Source organism: Carassius auratus, chromosome 16 (assembly GCF_003368295.1).
Source record: "Carassius auratus strain Wakin chromosome 16, ASM336829v1, whole genome shotgun sequence".
NCBI classification, from domain to species: Eukaryota; Metazoa; Chordata; class Actinopteri; order Cypriniformes; family Cyprinidae; genus Carassius; species Carassius auratus.
In genome coordinates, this window is record NC_039258.1 from 16,772,736 (window position 1) to 16,792,263 (window position 19,528).

Consider the following 19,528-nt stretch of genomic DNA (forward strand, 5'->3'; position numbering starts at 1 on the left):
TTTGTAAATTGCATTTGCTTTTTTGACATTCAGACAAACTATTAAATAATAAAAAATGTAAACAATTAAATAAAAGGATCACATCTTTATTTATTTCCTGTGGAAAAAATAAAATTGTTCACGGCTACACAAAATACTCACACTATTAAATATAAATCAGCCACTCCTTGTTGGAGAAGAAATAAACATCTCTTCTTTAGCCACCTATTTCTTTTCAAACAAACATCAACAATTTCCTGAACTAGTCGAAAGTTGTATAAAAACTGTCAGCGAGGAGCCTGTGTAGAGTTAATGTAGGATTCCAGAAGAAATATGGTCTCATCCACCTGGTTTTCACTGGAATCCAATCTGCCACCAAGAGAAGAGATGAGATTAATGATTGGCTGAACGTGAGTCATGTGACTGATTCATGTGGACAGAGTGCAGTACTTGTTAATGTGGTGTCGTAAAGACTCGAGCTGCTGTCGTTCTGGAGCTGTGATCATCTCCTCCACCTCCGTCAGCTGCTCCGCCTCTGCTCCAGTGGCCTGCAAGGATGCCAGGATGGCCTCAATTCGCTGGGACTTTTCCAAAAGTCGCCTGTCAAAACCAATTAACAGACACAAATGAGGACTAATGCTTAGAATAAATGTTTTCATTGACAAAAAAAGAAGGGACTTACTTGTTCTCTTTGGTCTCATACAATCGCCTCTCGATCAGGTTGCCAACGGTCTGTATGGGGTCCACACACAAATATGTCAAGACATTTTAATAAGCATTAAACACGCATTCCAGGGATGTTCATGTGAGCTGTGTACCTTGTAGCAGCGTTGCAGAAGTAGTCTGGCGGTGGGCAGCTGGTTAACTGTGTACAGGTAAAAGGTGCGAGAAGGGGCGTAGTCTGGCGTTTTGGGGATTTCCTGCAGATACAGTACAAAGAGTGCTATGAACCAGGGTTGTTACAGTTAACTTAAACTAAGTCTAATCTATTTCTATGAACAGAACCTGTGAGAGTGTTACCTGCAGCTGGACCAGGTTCTCAGACAGGAGTGTGTACAGCATGTCTTTGGCCTCTTTGGCAGGGACCATGGCAAAATCCTCCACCTGCTTCTGTTCCAGGTGTCGCTTTCGCAGTAACAGACGAAAGATTCGAGCGGAGCGGGAACCGAACCTGACATAAAACACAGCCACATCATGAAACCAAGAACAAAACCAAAAGATTTCAGGAGGCTAAAGCACTATGACTCTACTAACCTCTCTTGGACCACAGACTCTAGTGTAGCTCTTGCCAGGTTAGCCAGTGCACGATGTAAATCTGACCACAGGGTCAAGGGTCAACCAATTTATTATTAGATTAAAAATAGCTGAGCTGTGGATGGGAAAATGTCAGTGTTCTTATGTTCACCAGTGCTGCATTTAATCAAAAATAAAGCAAAACCAGTTATTAAAGTGAATTACTAATATAAGTAATATTTCTATTTTAAATAATTTTAATATTTGTATATTTATTCCTGGATGGCAAGCTGAATTTAAGCAACTCCTGTTTTAAAAACAGTTTGCAGTCAGACATGGAAAGCTTCCTTGTTCTTCCAGGTGTTGTAAAAAAAGGGATACTGACGACATACATTCCTCCTCCACTGTCACCTGTCTTCCCCACAAATTCCATCTAGTAGAACACAATATACATTTTTAAGTCATTTCAATCATTTTAAAGTCATTTATTTCTTGCATAACCAGCAACTATATCAGCGTTTATCTGTGTATGCATTGCTTTACCGGATCATCCACCAGGAGAGTGAGGTACTGGTCTAAAATTGGTCTGGCGATGTTGTAACTGGATGGAAGAGCTCGGAAGATCTGATGGAAAACAATAAGGCTATGATCACACTTCACCCCAGTCTGGATTGGTTTTCTAAGCTGATCTGTAGGACCGGCAGTTCACACAGCCATTTTCATTTTAAACTCCAATGAATTAATTAGACCGGTTTCTTTAAATGTTTTTCATTAAGGGCCTTATCAAGCAAAAATAAGCGTGTCTGCCCATTACCTCATTGGCTGAAAGGGCTTGTGTGAAAGCAGCGTGAGCCGACGTGGTAACTTCACTCATCCGCAACATGGTTCGAACAATCTCACCGCTAGTCTACATGGGAGAAACAGAGAAATTTAGCCGATAAAGACCTACATTCTACCCACATATTATTTCCCTGGAGGAGAAAGTCTAAATGTGAGAATCCAGAACATTCGGTCTCAGATACAGCCGAGAAAGAATATTCAGTCCACAGCCTAATTTTATCTCACAGCACATCTTAGATTATTTGATATACAGAGTGGTCGTTACTGTCACCTGATCCAGTTTACAGGAAACAGCATTAATGATGGCCTGATCCCTGAAGTGCAGGTGAAAGCGTTGAAAATTCACCTGCCAATAGATCCCTTCATCACCACGCTGGAGAGAGAGGGAGACAACAGATGTGAAATGCATGAAACACTCAGCTAATGAACTTGTGGATGGGTGATGTCATCATCTGAATGGTATTACCTCACTATTGTCTGTCTTGGCTTTCTTTGCCGCACGCTGCTCAGCTTCACCGTCCTCACTTGAGCGTCTGCGTTTTCCTTGACCTGAATAAATACAATTCAACCACCTCAGTTTTACTGTAGTCATATGGTGAACATTAAGAACCCATACAATGTATTTTTGGCTATTGCTACAAATATACCCAAGTGACTTAAAACTGGTTTTGTGGTCCAGGGTCACATATATCATAAAAGCTGACCACTAAGAGTTTAATAGTACTTGACGAGGAGTGTTTTGACTGAAGTAACTGACCGGTGAGATTGATATAGGGTAGTTTGTAGCATTCTGGGTGGTCTTCAGGTTCAGTGTGCTTTGTTACAGCTGGAAGGGGAGTGTTGACTTCTCCTGAGCTTGAGGATTCTGCTGAGGCCAAAGGAGGACAACGCTGCAGGAAATGAGTCTCCACCAACCGGGAGAACGCAGAGACAACCTCACTGTAGTCCATACTCTGGCCCTCTGGTGCAAAAAAGAGTTTCAGTAGGTACATTTCAAATAAAAGTCCAGACATAAGAAAGTGGATGGAACCTATTTCAGACATAGTTTTAGCTTTCTTTCTTTTTGTACCACATTTGTCTGGTCCTCTTTAAAAAAAAAAACCTCAGTTTGCCTTTCGTGTGCTATTTTTTGTGAAACCCAGCTAATTTGAATAGTAATATAATATAATATTGAGAATGATAATTATTAGTGGTCCACTGTTACCCATATCTTAGAGAGCAGGGTGGCTGATAGATAGATAGATAGATAGATAGATAGATAGATAGATAGATAGATAGATAGATAGATAGATAGATAGATAGATAGATAGATAGATAGATAGATAGATAGATAGATAGATAGACAGACAGATAGATAGAGAGACAGATAGACAGATAGATAGATAGATAGATAGATAGATAGATAGATAGATAGATAGATAGATAGATAGACAGATAGACAGATAGACAGACAGATAGATAGAGAGACAGATAGATAGATAGATAGATAGATAGATAGATAGATAGATAGACAGATAGACAGACAGATAGATAGAGAGACAGATAGATAGATAGATAGATAGATAGATAGATAGATAGATAGATAGATAGATAGATAGATAGATAGATAGATAGATAGATAGGATAAATATCAATAAAAAATAATATATATATATATATTTTCCAATCAAAATAAAAGTTCAAAACAAGAGGATGATTATGGTATATACAAAAATATTAATACATACATAACAAAAACGCACAGAATAGCATCTATGTATATTATTTAACTTTTACACAAACTTCCGAGGTAGTATTAAGACATTTGTCTTTAAAAATTACAGTCATTTTTTATAAGCTTCTGGCAAGTCTATGAAACAAAAATACATGCAACTCATTTCCTCTGCATCCCAACATTCCCTTTGAATGATAAAACAGCTTGCAAAATATGTCTTATAAGCAAGCCATACCCATACCAAGATGGTCTCAGTTAAGTTTGGTTTAAAGGAGCTGAGCTTACTTTAAAGTTTGTTTGGAGCAATCCATCATATATACTGCAAGCCAAAGTTTTTACAAAAAATAAACCCCTGTATTTTGAAATCCTGTTTCATTGATATGAATTAGCCCTTCGGTCTTCTTGTATTCTTCTAGTTTCTCACCTGGCATATTGTGGGTCAGCCGGTCTGCTACAGTCTTGACAGTGCTGCTCATAGTCATCTGTCCTCTCTGCAGTATCTCCTCAACAATGAGCTCGCCTGTGTCTCCATAAAGACTCTTGGCGGTGTAGATGTAGCGTGGATAACGGAGCATGTGTAGGATGCGCTCACAGATGATGTGATATTCCACAGGTCCCGCTGGCCCTCGACGCCCAGCACCAAATGCACACATCCCATGCTGCATCAGCACACACAGAGACTTCTTGACCTAGCACGAGAAGAGTGTGTTAAAGAGAGTATGATGGATTTACTGGCTCGGCGAAAGGAAGACAGAAAGAATGGAAAGAGAAGAGAAAGGGAAGGATGTAATAACAGAGAAAGCTGAAGTACATGACATTACCAGGTCAAGAGGAAGTTTGGTCTCATGGGCAAGTGCTCGCAGGGTCAGAACTCCACTGCGGATCAGATGAGTGCCCACTTTCTCCACCACATCTCCGAAGTGCTCCTGCAGCAGCAGCCCGCACAAACGCACCTCCTGCGCTGTCATCTGCAGGAAAGAGAGGAACAACCAAGCACTTAAAACACCTCGTGAAATAACATGATTTTATAAACTCTGAACCCGAATTTTGCTGGTTTTGACTATGGAGTGGAATCATATTTTTAGTGGTAACACATATAGCTTTCAAGACATGCCATAAGCTCTGAAGCAGTTATGTGGGGGCTGTAGCAGCCCACAGTCATTTTAGTTTCAATTTATTATTATTATTCATATTTAACTTATTTTTAATTGTTGAGTTCCCAGTGAATAACTACACTACCCATAATCCTGAAGAAAGATTTGGAATTGCTGTTAATAAAGAAACAAAACTCCCATGAAGGCTTGGATGCATCCCTTTACTCTCAAACTACTGGCATGTATTTTATTATTTTACAATAAATTGGTCAAAATAATAATATTTAATAAAACGTGAATAAATATAAATAAATATAAATAATTATAAAAATATTTTTAATAAATACGATCGATGTCTGTGAGTCCAAAAGCTGTATTACACAGCCACTTAATTTTATTGCATCATTTACGAAGGTTCAAAGAACGAGAAGCAAATTGTTTAAAGTTTTATATTCTGATATTCTGACCAGAAAAATAACACTTAACAAGCTGTCACATTACATAGTGTTTTAACCAGTACCTAAAAGCAGCGTTTTAAAAGCACCAAAAGAGCATCCTGTTCAAAACGTACAGTAAAATATAATTCATATTTATGTTCTAAGTGCCTCATTACACGATCTAACACATGAAAGCAGCATTAGCTGCTGTCTGGCCTTTCTACAAATCAAACATCCAATTTACCCTAACATTGCAGATAAAAACACAATCATGCATATGGATAAAAAGTTAACCTACCTCTAAAAACGATCTAGCTGTACGTGTTTAGAGTTTAAATGTATCGTTTTAATCTCGCATGTGTTGTTCAGGCGGTGTGTAGTGATCAGCGCTGACGAATTTCCGTGGTCATGTGAAGTTCCAGTATGATGCCTGATCAGCGAACGAATCGCTGCAATGAACTGATTCTTTTAATGACTCGGAAGAGCTGAATCTGATTCACTTGACTGTATAAACTATGTTTTTAAAGTAAAACAGTTTGATGAATGAAACAAGCATAATATTGTACATCAGCGTATTTTGGATTATTTAATTTAATAATGCACTATTATTGTAATTTAATCACTCCCTTTATTTTTACTTTATTTTTTACAGGCTTGTAACAGCACATTTCACTGCCGCTGTAAGGATGTGTAACAGATAAACTGGAATCAATGTATTGCTTCTACCGGTACATTAAACGAACCGTCCGAGTGAATCGACTCGCTACATTGAATCGGACCTCCGAGCTCATGTCAGAGCGCCTCCCTCCGCAGTGGGCGGACCGACGGCCAGCGCTGCTGCTGTTGGGACACAGACAGTCTCACGGAAAACATGGCGGAGGCTGCGGCGGTCACTCCGCATCGCTTCTTCTGTCACTGTTGTAAGGGTGAAGTGAGTCCCAAACTACCGGTGAGTCCGTGTCGCTTGTAACTCACAGCCGGTTCACCTTAATCGGTTTGTTCACTGCCACTGTCGCTCTCGCAAGGTTTCGCTGTTGTGCTAAAGTTAGCATGGTAGCAGTGTAGAAAGGCCTCTCGTGCTTTGTTGTTTGTGTATACACATTAAAAACAAACGTATTTTTCCAGTGACCGGTATTTTTAAACGTAAGACTGCTAACGCTACTCGTTCACGTAAAAACGGAGAAAACTGACGTATTTTCTCTTTAGCATAAATGCTACACTCCAGTGTTTTTGGTATGTTTTCGTACTATATTACTGTACAAATAGGAACTTTTTCACGTTTTAGGACGTTTGGCTTTAACAGGCGCTCAGTTCAAGCTCTTAAGAGTTTTGAGAGGTTTTCAAAAACGTCTTTAAATGGGATCTATCCTGAACTCTCTTCAAAAGCGAAACCGGAATACCAAATATTTCTGTTTCTGTTTTAATTATTTGTAACATGACATTTGACGTGGATCGCAAATCTGTCGATGACTGTTTAATTCAAGCACTTGTTGTTCAGTGTGTCAGTAAGTCAATCCATCATGAACTCTCCTGGTGAGGATGAGTTGTGTGTTTACTACCCATTTAACTCAGTAAACGTCTGTACACAGAAGATGAATCAGAACTGGTTCATGTTTAGTGTGAAAAAGGCTTAGTAGTGTCCCGAGTTGTGCTGCATGTCAAGATAAGCAGCCATTGTCCCACTTTTGTTGGAGACCCACAGGATGACCTGTCTTGACCTGTTCGAATCAGAGAAGAAAAATATAGGGAAGCAGCCAATTGAATCAGTCAGCAATTGTCGTGACACACATTACTGGGAGAGTCTCTCTCCTTTTACAGGACTATTTGTTTTAAATTCAAATGACTGTATTTTAGTGCTATGCAAATGTGTCTGTCCTCACAAAACCACAGCTTTTTTTTACATTGATGTCACCAATGTGATTTTCCAAAATGTTATTCTAATTGTAATTCTGCTTGTATTCAGGAGTATATCTGTCCCAGATGTGACTCGGGCTTCATCGAGGAGGTTACAGAAGATTCCAGGTGAGCTTTTCAGTGGCTGCACTTCATCATTCATTGCCTCCAGTGGCATGTTGAAGCTCCTGCACTGCACTAGATTACCATGGCGGCTCTTTCAGTACCTTTAGGAGTATGTAAAGAATTCGATTGTGTCACCTGGATTCGTAAGCACCACCAAATGGGCATGAGAAATAAAAGTGAACACAGAGCTGTAATGTCAATTTTAATATTGATAAATTATGTAGAGTTAAAGATCATTCATAGTTTATGCCACCATTCTGCCAGAGGAACATGAAGGATTCAATTTATTTGTTTAATTCCAGCTCCGTTTAGTTTGGATCATATTGGAATTTATTGGGGAAAAGGTTTAGATCCAGTGGGTCCCAATCCTGGTCTTAGATTTCCACCGTACTGCACATTGTAGATGTCTTCTCTTTTATTTGTAAGATTAGGTCTTTATTAGCATCTGAAATCATTATATTCAGTGCATACTGTGAAAGTACTTGAAGAACCCCTCGACTGTTGATTGAAGAACTTTTGAATGCTGTGAATACATTAAAGTAGTAAAATGGCACTTTTCCACTGTGTGGTATGTGTTTCCACTGCGGTTTAGTACCACTTTAGATTGGGTGGGATTATTCATAGTTGTCATCATAGTTGCCTCTACTGTCGCGACTCGAGAAAAACGTTTTCATTGCACGTCGCCCCATCAAGCTCTCACCGGATCCGCTCCTCTGGTATCAATGAGAGGAACATCTATACTTCCTCAACAGACAACGAAATGATGCGCTCGTTCAAAACAGTTGTGTTTGATCCTTCGCTGACTGCGAAGATTTAAATCTAGCAGTTCTATTGTGTTTATGTCGCAAGTGCAGTGACGCAGGTAGTGAAGATTCTCTCCGGCCTATCAGTGATCATCAGAGTTTAGACTTCACGTTTTGGTAACAGTACGATTTAGGGCTGCACGATATTGGGAAAAAATGACATTGCAATATTTTATTTTTCTGCGATGTATATTGCGATATGAAATCTAATCAAATTTTTTCCTTAAAAACAAAAATGGGGTGAGCACACTTCCATTCTCATTTTAAACGATTTAAACATCGACACCATCGTGTCAAATGATTAACATGTGCGAGGGAGAGAGTTTGTGTTGTTTGAAGACTGTGAGCATGCGGCCGGGGTTCTCTCTCTCTCTCTCACGCGCTCTCTCTCGCGCTCTCTGCGAATCACATTCGTCAAGGGCTGGGGAGCAGCTGGCACGTACAGTTAATGAATAACGGATCAACTATGACAGCCTACATCGCACATCCTACGATTTGACTATCGTGGATTCGTACATCGTGATATCTATGCTTAAACGACACATCGTGCAGCCCTAGTACGATTCACTTGGAACCTCAACCGAGGTGGTACTAAAAAAGGTACCAGGTACTGTACCCAGTGGAAACCCTCAAAAGTGAACCGTACTGTGTTGTACCTCACAGTGGGAAAGCGCCATAAATCAAGAAAAATATCACTGCACACTCTCTTAAGCACTGGTTATTTGTTACCAACATTTCGCCAAACAAGTAGCCTTTGTCAAGTTATGATTTTTTTTTTACATATAAACCTATAACCCATAAATAATATAAAAATGAATAGGTTGGTAGAAAAATATATTTTGATAATGATGTACCAGCAATAACCTTGAAAATAAATTACTTGAGTGGTATTGAACAAGTAGGCCTAGTATAAAATAATTTGTTGATGACATTGTGGTTTGTGAAATGCTTTTTGCGGATATGTATGTTTATTTGAAATACATAAAAATGTAAGAAAGAAAAACCATAAAACAGGAAATGTGATAGACCTTGCAGACCCTAATGACTTTTAAGGTCATGAGGTTGAGGTTGAAAATGTCTCTTAAAATATATGATAATTTGATCGTATTATGATACAGCAAGGTTAGTTCAAGTTGTGGAATGTTGTGCAACCCTCCGAAAAGCTTATGTAATAAGCTAAATACATTATTGGAATTAAACATTAATAATATTTGAAGGTTTTTTGAAGGTGTAAAGAAAACGTATTAACTTAGACATTTTAGAGTCATTACATTTAAACTATTCTTGAAAATTGTGTTTTTCAAAACCATTAATGAATTCACTTTAACAGCTTTGCACAAATTAAAAACTAGATTTTAAAAACTTTATTTTTTGATCTTAGACACTCTTTATTTGTCATTGACCTACTTACACTAGAAAAAAGTTGCTCAACTCCCAGCTCTCTCAGCTTTTCAAATCTAATGACTTCTTAGCTGCTTTGGCAATGTAGGATGGCAAAGTGTCCACTGGTTGAATGCAATGTCAGCTGTAATCTTATATAAGCTACTCCTTTTTGAATACTATGTAGTAGAGCAGTGTTATTCATTGTATCCCACCATTCTGCTTGTGTAGTTCAGCTGTTGAATATGGTATACATAAAAAAAAAACTAAATAAATGAGTTCGCAAAGGTCAACTTTTTTACATTCTTTGAACGCATGTCACCATTCTTAACGAACAATAACCATTGCATGCATTAAATATTAGCTTGTTTATAACTAAAGCTCACATGAAAACAGACGTAACCAGTTTTCATAGGAGGCGCCTTCTCACTAAAATGCTTCTGTGAAGTCAGCTGTCTTAGCCTTTAGTGAGAGATCAGAATTGTGCTGTTCTGGATGAGAAGCGCTGGTTCAGATCGATGACTCCCTCTCTGTGACAGTCAGCTGTACTGCAGTGTATGTTGCCAAGTTCCATTAAAACAGCAGTATGTAGCCAGATCTGACATGAATGTGATTGTTTTATCCTTAGTCTTCTGGACAGTAGCTCAAATAGCCTTGATGACACAGCTTCACAGTTTGCTGAGGTATGTTGACCCCTTCCTTCCACAACATCTTTGCTGTCTGAGATGAGGAGTTTTTCAACAAGTTTGAGTGAGGTTGATTGCACTACTCATCTTGCACTATTTCACTGTAGCTATGGCAGCTGTTGTTCGTGGAGAGGCCGTTCAGTCTGGATCTAGACAGTCCTGACTCTGAGCGGGTCCTGGGAGGGGGAACTGGGTCTGGGAGTCTCGGAACAGGGCCGTTCGGCGGTTCTGTCCCAGGTGGGCTTGGTGGGTCCCTGGGCGGCCCTCTAGTTGGAGGAGAGCACTGGGGTCCTGGTCGTCCTCCACGCCTGCACACGCAGAGGAGATACCGGTCCAGAGGAAGCAGTCGACCGGATCGCTCGCCCGCTGTTGAAGGGTAAGTTAAATATCTCCGATTTTCATTCGGTCATGCTCTGTATCCCAAATCAGTGGATTTGTTTTCATTCTCTTTTTTTCTGAGGTTGTCCTTTTTTCTGTCGTGGTTTCTTTTTTGAATTTTAACTGAGTCTTTGCTGAAGACCACACCAAATTAGGGATGCACCGATACTGGTATCTGTATTGGGCCCGATACTGAGCTCCTGTACTCGTATTCACTAAAATACCCTGATACCAATCACCGATACCACACAGCACATGTGATAAGTGCCATCTTCAGACAAAGATACACCGACAACAGAACAACAGACAGCAGAATGGAGTTATGAGAGATTAAGGTTGTCTACATTGGATATCTATGCAATTAATATAATGTTAAACATTCAGTATTAATGTTAATGTTGCTGCATGCTATTTAATTACAGATGATGGACCATAGAGCAAAGAAAGTAACAAAAACTTGGAAAATAGATTTTAATGGGCATAATTAAGTGTGAAAATAACCAAAGGATATACAGTCAAACCAAAAATTATTCGGAGACCAGATATACCAGATAATTTTTAATATATTTTTTTAACTATTGGGTGCAGGACACTATGGTCCATTTATATAAGTGATGATAGCAAAATAAAGTAAACTGTAACAAATTATACCCCAAAATTCTTCAAACAGTGAACTGTCAGTAAAACTGATACAAATTTGGGTCCAAAAATTATTCAGACCAAGTCTGGGGAAAAAAGTGAATTTCAGGTTTGCATGAAGCTGGATGACAGCATGCCCAGGAGACTACAGGCAGTCATTAAGGCTAAGTAAGGGTTGCCCGACTAAGTATTGATAGATGTGGAGATTTGGTTGATTATAATCCATTACATACCTTTCTATCAAAGTTATCTAATATTATCATGCTGAATTTGACACAGTTTGACTCTTGAGTTCTTGTCATATTTTATTACCGTCTTCTAAACTATAGAGAATAAACTTTGATAATGTAAGAAAGGTTAAAGATAACTGAATAAATTGTAGTTTGATTGTATCTATTTCATAAATTAATTTAATCAGCTAACATTATACATACTCTTTTGGTTTCGGGACCCAATATTTATAAAATGTACAAATGCAAATAAAAATCCATATTCCAATACTCCGTATTGGTAAGAACTAAAAATAAAAGTATTGGTATCGGGCGAGTACTGGAAAAAGAGGTATCAGTGCATCCCTACACCAAATGTGAAGCCAGCACAAATATTTGGCATGATTAATAAAGAGCAAACAGTCTCAGCAAAGTAAAAGTTTGCAGATTAATCAAGCTGTTGTGATGCATTTTAAGGAATATAGAATCAATTTGTTTGCAAGGAAAGTTCAGGTTTTCATCAGTCGAACTCTCTCTCTCTCTCTCTCTATATATATATATATATATATATATATATATATGGCTGTATCAATTACATGGTTGTATTTTAATGCAAGGATGTTATAATACTAGGTCCAGTTATGTAATAATTAAATATAAACTAAATCATGGCCCTTAGGAAAAAACACTAAGTAAAATAATATCCTATAAATAATAGATATCCTTGTTAAATAATATAATACAAATTAGTATGCTTTTTTTTTTCCAAAGTTGGTGTGAATAGGACGTATGATACTGTATATTTCTAAATGGCAGGACATCTAGATTTCTTCAAAAACAATGCAGTAAAGTTAACAAACTGAATATAGGTATAATGACAAGCAAATAAAGGATAAAAATGTTAATAAATTACCCTAAATTAACTTTAGGTTTGCCATAGTATTACAATAGGTAGTAAACTTCTTCTTCAGAAAGGTTAATGTCCCAGCTTAGTAACATGAATGAGACTGTTCTTCTCAAATAGTATATGTAAAACAGCTTTGTTCCACAAAAAATGCTGAGAACAAAATCTGTAAATCTTATATGTACTGCATGTGGATCAGATGACTAAAACAGCTCATGAAAAGGCAATTTTCAAAAAAATGAAGGAAGTTAGCAGAATTTCCCCCCATGCCAATATCAGTTCCTCAATGATGTCTCTTCTCTCCTTCTAGAATAGTACAGCAGTTTCTCGCAGGTCTTTTTGCCAATTCAGGAGTACCAGGCTCTCCTCCACTGTCATGGTAAAGAAAACATTTTACTCCATATTTTGCAACTGTAATTTGGGAAGTCAGTGTATATATAGATAGATAGATGTATTTATTTTATGATTGATTCTTTTTTTTTTCTTTGTTCTTTTTTGTCATTGACAATGACAGATGTCTTCTAGATGACACTTGTAGTGGTCTTTTCATTCAAATATATGAGGTAGCCCAACTGATACTTCAAAGTTGTTAAGCTTCACTGAATTATGGCATACAAAAACATTCTACTACGTTACTACTTAACATCGGTTTTATATATATATATATTAGTGCTGTTAAACGATTAATTACATCCAAAATAAATGTTTGTTTACATAATATATGTGAACTTTATTTGGATCTTGGTTCCCATGGTGGAAACACATTGAATGCCAGCCCAAAGTCGCTAGTTCCTGGGTAAATTTCCAGCAGTGGAAACGTGGCTTTAGGCTGTCCACACTAAAAGCCCACTCTAAAATGTGCAGTTTTACTGTATTTGTGGGTCCAAAAACCAATCGGTATCTGGTGTGATCACCATTTGACTCATGCAGTGCAACACATTTCCTTCGCATAGAGTTGATTGTGGCCTGTTGAATGTTGGTCCACTTCTCTTCAATGGCTGTGCAAAGTTGCTGGATATTGGCAGGAACTGGAACATGCTGTCGTATACGACATGTCCGGTGAGTATGCTGGCCATGCAAGAACTGGGATGCTTTCAGCTTCTAAGAATTGTGTAGATATCCTTGCAACATGGTGCCGTGCATTATCATGCTGCAACATGAGGTGATGGTTATGGATGAATGGCACATCAATGGGCCTCAGGATCTTGTCACGGTATCTCTGTGCATTCAAAATGTCAGCAATAAAAATAAAATAAAAAACTGTGTTTAATGTACATAAAATACAAAGTGCCAGATGCCAGCGAATGTGAGCATTTGCCCACTCAAGGTGGTTACGACGATGAACTGCAGTCAGGTCGAGACTCCGATGAGGATGACAAGCATGCAGATGAGCTACACTGAGATCTTGCGACATCTGTGGCATTTTGCTGTGTGATAAAACTGCACATTTTAGTTTCATTTTAATGTAGCCAGCCCAAGGCACACCTGGGTAATAATCATGTTGTCTAATCAGCATCTTGATATCCCACACCTGTGAGGTGGATGGATTAATGTGTGGTTACTTTAGTTTAACTATAAACTTTTTTTTTTTTTGTAGTAAACCCATATTTAATTTTAATAAAAGGTACATATGTAATAAAAACATTATGTAATTTAGTGCAGAAATGAACGTGAGTAATCTTACCTGATGCTGATATTACAATAGCCAGTCTTAACAGTTTACATGATCTAGCTCTTGATTTTATTATTGTTATTTTTTATTATGGTTATTTCTTTGCTGGGAGTCAAATATATTAACCATTCGTGCGATAATAGCATCTATGGTTATTCACATTGGCCAAAACACACAAGGAAACGCATTGTGAAAAAAAGATTACCGGCAATCACAGACATTCACATTCGGATGGGATTAGTTTTTTAGAGGATCACTGAGTTTGCTGAAAAACAGTAGGTAATTTGCTCTGGAACTATTACAGAGGTTGTGTGAGAAAAACACAGATGTGGCAGATTCGGACGGGATTAAAATCACCAAGTACGTCTGTGAAACACGGATTTCTCTAACGACCCTCTGTAAAACTAGTCCCGTCCGAATAGGGCTATAGAAAAAGTCTTAGATCTTTGAGTTCAGCTCATGAAAAATGAGGGCTAAAACAAAAGTGTTGCGTTTATACTTTTGTATAGTGTATATGCACAATAAATATACACATTACACATACATGTATAATGTAAACAAATAAATAATGTCAACTTATTTTGGATGCGATTAATCGTTTGACAGCACTATATGTGGACCAGTTTGTGACACTTTTTCTTAGTATTGTTGGATACGAGTTATTAAAATATCCAAAATTCGTTACATTTTTTGAAACTTGGTGGCGTGTCTGATTAAAACACTGGAAAAAACACCAGTCCTTTGCTGTATGATAAAAACAGTATGGTTTTAAGTCATTACAAACAATACAAAAGAGAAAATCAAACTCATACAATCAATTCATCAATAAACATACTGTACTCAATCCTTATAGGTATTAAATATCTAAACAATCCAACTAAATTCGTAAACTAATTCAAACTATACAGTTGGCAAACAAACGCATCCTAAGGGAAGGACTCAAAGGACATGGTTGGGTGTCCATTCAAACAGCCACACCTCACCAGCGCAATAGGGACAAAGAAAGGAAGTAAGGTCTATTTATAGATCTTAAACAGGGGAATATGGGTAATTTAGTGCACCATATATGGAAATGTAGTTTACTAGGAATTGTGGGAGATGTAGTACAAAGAGAAAAAAAAGAACATTTTAAAAGAATGTCCCATTTTAAATGATTCTAGACCATGTTTTTACTGCGAAAATATGTTAAGACATTTTTTCTCTCCTGGAAAAATGTTTGTAGTTTTATCATTGATTTAAAAGATTCTATGATACTTTGATTCTTTGATTCTTATCAATACCACTGTTGTTATTTGTATGTTCTTTGTATAGTGATTGCTTCTTAAAGGAATCGTGAACTGACTCTGTTCACTGATGTCCACCTATTTTTTTTGTTATTGTTGAGTGTTGAATTCAGTGACTTCAATTGAATTTAATGTGCATCACAGATGTACGCTGCTGTGATTTAAGTTAAAAACACATAAAGTACATAACAAATAATCTATTTAACAGACAAAGCAATAGTGACCACATAATGAAAACAGTTACTCACACTTGTGTGTTGCTGTCAGATCCAGCACATCTTTTAGTTTCAATCTTTTTTTTTTTTTAAATCCCACGTTGAATTGTGCCTTGTTTGTAAATGAATCCGTGGTAAAAATGAAGTGAACAAAAGACTGGCACAGTCTTACTGGCACAGTCTGGAACATCATTAAAAAAAGTAAATTAACTCTTTCCTAACATTGGAATCAGAAGGAAAGAAATGAAAATAGTTTTTTCCACAAATTGGCACTGCACAGCGTCTTCAGAGCCATCTTTATCATTTGGTTTCTGCATAGACCTGCATGTTCACCTCTCTCGTATACCCTGCTCGTGTGAATCAGTGGGCGGGGCTAAACAGACAGTGATGTCAATCTTCTGCAGAGGCGGCTCTTATCCAAACTATTACATCAAAGAGTAGAACATTATAAAAGCTGTCGCCTTGACAGACTGCCTTTAATACAAGCTGTTTTTAGACTAACAACATAGTTTTCAGTTCTGAAACTTGCAGGATGTTTTTATAATACAGTGACCTCTTAAATGTCAAAAAATCATGATTCACAAGATTCATGAGCCCTTTAAGAAAAGGGTATATTATTGTAAATGGTGCATTCAAATGACATCCATTGTTACTGATATGGTATTAAAACATAAATAACAGACATACTGGTCATCTTGGTGTGTGTGTTAGGACGGGCATGCTGCACTCAAACCCTGGGGACTATGCCTGGGGACAGGGGGGTCTGGATGCAGTCATCACACAGGTAACTGAGCAGGAGTTGTGTGTGCACATTACCTGATCTGTGACTCGGTGCAAACAAGCTGATCATCTGAGTCTTTCTCTCACACAGTTATTGGGTCAGTTCGAGAACACGGGTCCTCCTCCTGCTGAGAAAGAGAAAATTTCCTCCCTCCCCACTGTTATCATCACTCAGGAACACATTGGTTAGTCTCTCCTCTCTCTTCCCTTTTCTTTGAAGCTCTTGTTGTTGTTTTTTCTTCTGCTCTGTCAAAGGCACAGTGGGCCATTTCAGTTATGATTTAAGGCTTTCAGACTCAGTGGGGGTCATTGACCTATCAGTACAAGTCTTGTGTGGTGATGAATTATAATTCTTATTTAAGGCATCGCTCGTCTACTGAAATCTCATTATTCTCACCCTCTGCACGCTGTCTCTCCCTCTCTCCTCACTTTTCCTAGACTGCAATATGGAGTGCCCTGTATGTAAGGAAGACTACACGGTGGGTGAGCCGGTCAGGCTGCTGCCCTGTAACCACATCTTCCACAGTGACTGCATCGTGCCCTGGCTTGAACTGGTGAGAGAAGGAACCAGACTAAAAGGAGAGAATAGGGAAAGACTTTTAGATATAAGAATCTATTGAAGTAAGAAAAAATGATGAACGGTAATGGAAATATATTCTCAAATCATTTTATTTTATTTGTTTAAACATCTGATAAATGTAATTTAGGGGTTGGAGTTCTAGCTCTAAATTATATGTGACCCTGGACCACAAAACCAGTGTCGCTGGGGTATATTTTAGCAGTAGCCAAAAAAACATTGTATGGGTCAAAATGATCAATTTTTCTTTTATGACAAAAATCTTTAGGATATTAAGTAAAGATCATGTTCCATGAAGATATTTTAACAATTTTCTACTGTAAATATATCAAAACTAATGATTTGTAATATTCATTGCTAACAACTTCATTTGGACAACTTTAAAGGCGATTTTCTCAGTATTTTGATTTTCTTGCACCCTCAGATTCCAGATTTTCAAATAGTTGTATATGTGCCAAATATTGTCCGTTCCTAATAAACCATACATCAATGAAAAGCTTATTTATTCAGTTTTCAGCAGATGTATAAATATCAATAAAAAAAAATTACACTGGTTTTGTGTTCCAATGTCACATTTGTGTAAAATCATCTGGAATATCTTTTTTTCTTTTTCTCCAAACACACATTTTATTGACTCCGCAATATCCACGTGATTTGCACAGATGGAATTAACAAAATGTGACCAAGACAAAAAGCCAAATGCCAAAAAGGATGATTCACTTGATCTTCTTCCTTATAGGCAGCTGTGTATTTTACAAATTTATTCAGTGTTGACTACGGTTCAAAAGTTTGGGGTTGGTAAAAGGTTTTAATTTTTTTTTTTTTGTCTTAAAGAATTCTGACCAATGCTTTATTTGTTGGATCAAAAATATACTAAAACAGTCATGTTATGACATTTGAAAATTTAAAAACTTGTTAGGTAAAAAATGTTAACCTGAATGCACTGTAAGTCGCTTTGGATAAAAGTCTCTGCTAAATGCATAAATTTAATTTAAATTAAATTGTTTAAAATTTTACTACAATTACAAAAATATTTTCTTGTGATTGCAAAGCTGAATTTTATGCATGCATTAGTCTTCAGTGTCACGTTCCTTCAGAAATCATTTTAGTAAGCAGAGTTGCTGCTCTTGTAACCTTTCTTATTATCAGCATTGAAAATAGTTGTGCTGCTTAATATTTTTGTGGAAAGTTATTTTTTTTCTGGATTTTTAGATCAATGTAAAAAAAAAACAGAATTTACTTGAAATAGTAAAGAGAGAATAAAAGCATTTATTTTTTAAGTACTTGCCTCAAACTTTTGAATTGTAGTGTGTGATATTAAAGACTGCATTGTTAAATTCAGTAATTGGCTTATATATTATTCTTCTGAAACCAAGATAAATGAAACATTTATCTGGAAAATATTTACTTTTGTATTAAGTTGACTGATGGTGCGAGTGTGTTCCAGATGCAAAGTATGTTATAAGCAGTAAACGGAGAAAATATGCAAACTTACAAAAAGTTTTAGCCAAAAATTCATCATATGTATTCTTTATGAATTGACTGATAGCAACACAGCAGACTGTGTCAGGGGTGAAAAGTTACTCTCTTGTTCAGAACTGGAAGGTTTGCATCTTTGTGCTTATTAGATGAAATCATTCTGATTTTAGTCACTTATTAAGTTCAGTGTCAGTTTGAACTCTACCTTGACTCTAAGGTCACGAATGGTCACTGACATACCTGTCTCTCTTCTTCCTCCCTGAAGCACGACACATGTCCTGTGTGCAGGAAGAGCCTCAATGGGGAAGACAGTGGCACTCGGTCCTCAGAGCCTTCCTCCCTAAACACTGATCCTCGCACACCGGAGAGATGGTCCTTCTGAAACACATGCACACACGTCCGCCCATCTCATCCGAGCTCTCCGTCTTAACCCAAGCTTATTTGTCTCTCTGCCTTTTTTTTCCCGTCTATTCTTTGTGTTCATCCCACCATGCTGTTGTGTTTTTACTATGGTTTGTTTACTTCTGTTCTCTAACACCGTCCTTCTCAGTTTCTGTGTCTTTCAGACGTCTTTGATCTCCTCCAAAGTTCTCCACTCAGAATTTCACCTAGTTTTCCCTTCCCCAATGAACAAACAAACAGTGCAGGATGAGGCTAGGGTCGGGCACATGTTGTTGCTGTAGCAGCACAGCTCCCCAACCCACATTTAGATGGTAAAGAGTTTGGTTTCCCAGAGATGAACTGTACTCCCTGCCTCTTGTCGTTCAATGTGAATTCTCATTGGGTTGGGGTGCCGTATTGCTGAACATTGCTTAACTTCCCCAGGCCTGTTGTGGTTGTCGCATCTCTTATGTCCAGGAGATCATGAAGTTTTCTCTCTCTCTCCTTTTTGATTCCAACTCTGGTGTGTATATATCACAAACCCATCAATGTCATTTGATTTAGTTCTTTTCACTCTCATTTCTACGACAGTTTCTTCTAATGTAAATAATTTTAGTTGGAAAACTCATTTAAGGAAGACAAAAAAAAAACACCTGGTGAGAATGACGATGAATTGCTAAATATTAAAGTATATAAATATATATTATATGATGTGTATGACCATGATGTATTAATAATAAAACTGAACAAAAACAAGGCAACATGTTGATCTTGTGATACAGATGAACAACAAATGCATTCAGATCTTCCTATTTGATTTTTGTTG

General features: G+C 37.5%; 2 protein-coding genes across 2 annotated transcripts; one reads left to right on the forward strand and one right to left on the reverse strand.

Annotated features, from left to right (window-relative positions):
* Positions 1-70: 70 nt before the first annotated feature.
* On the reverse strand, positions 71-5,724 carry polr3c (polymerase (RNA) III (DNA directed) polypeptide C). Its single transcript, XM_026284416.1, has 15 exons — positions 5,596-5,724; positions 4,588-4,734; positions 4,191-4,455; positions 2,810-3,013; positions 2,519-2,601; positions 2,324-2,425; positions 2,027-2,119; positions 1,756-1,836; positions 1,594-1,645; positions 1,234-1,294; positions 1,000-1,150; positions 798-899; positions 662-711; positions 430-579; positions 71-348 (listed from the first exon to the last, which is right to left on the reverse strand). Exons 2-15 carry the CDS (start codon positions 4,732-4,734, stop codon positions 267-269), a joined length of 1,623 nt encoding a protein of 540 aa, XP_026140201.1. The 5' UTR covers positions 5,596-5,724; the 3' UTR covers positions 71-266.
* Positions 5,725-6,109: 385 nt separating this feature from the next.
* Positions 6,110-19,463, forward strand: LOC113116328 (E3 ubiquitin-protein ligase RNF115-like). The gene is made up of 9 exons (XM_026284418.1): positions 6,110-6,246; positions 7,261-7,319; positions 10,128-10,182; positions 10,293-10,561; positions 12,626-12,694; positions 16,197-16,269; positions 16,357-16,450; positions 16,704-16,819; positions 18,587-19,463. Exons 1-9 carry the CDS (start codon positions 6,169-6,171, stop codon positions 18,701-18,703), a joined length of 930 nt encoding a protein of 309 aa, XP_026140203.1. The 5' UTR covers positions 6,110-6,168; the 3' UTR covers positions 18,704-19,463.
* The last annotated feature ends 65 nt before the right edge of the window (positions 19,464-19,528 follow it).

Coding starts and splice junctions, on each gene's coding strand:
- polr3c (XM_026284416.1), bottom strand. CDS start 4,734: ATGACAGCGCAGGAGGTGCGTTTGTGCGGGCTGCTGCTGCAGGAGCAC. Junction 900..999: donor AGAACCTGGTCCAGCTGCAG/GTAACACTCTCA, acceptor CTGTATCTGCAG/GAAATCCCCAAAACGCCAGA. Junction 712..797: donor TTCTGCAACGCTGCTACAAG/GTACACAGCTCA, acceptor GACCCCATACAG/ACCGTTGGCAACCTGATCGA.
- LOC113116328 (XM_026284418.1), top strand. CDS start 6,169: ATGGCGGAGGCTGCGGCGGTCACTCCGCATCGCTTCTTCTGTCACTGT. Junction 6,247..7,260: donor AAGTGAGTCCCAAACTACCG/GTGAGTCCGTGT, acceptor GCTTGTATTCAG/GAGTATATCTGTCCCAGATG. Junction 16,820..18,586: donor TCGTGCCCTGGCTTGAACTG/GTGAGAGAAGGA, acceptor TCCTCCCTGAAG/CACGACACATGTCCTGTGTG.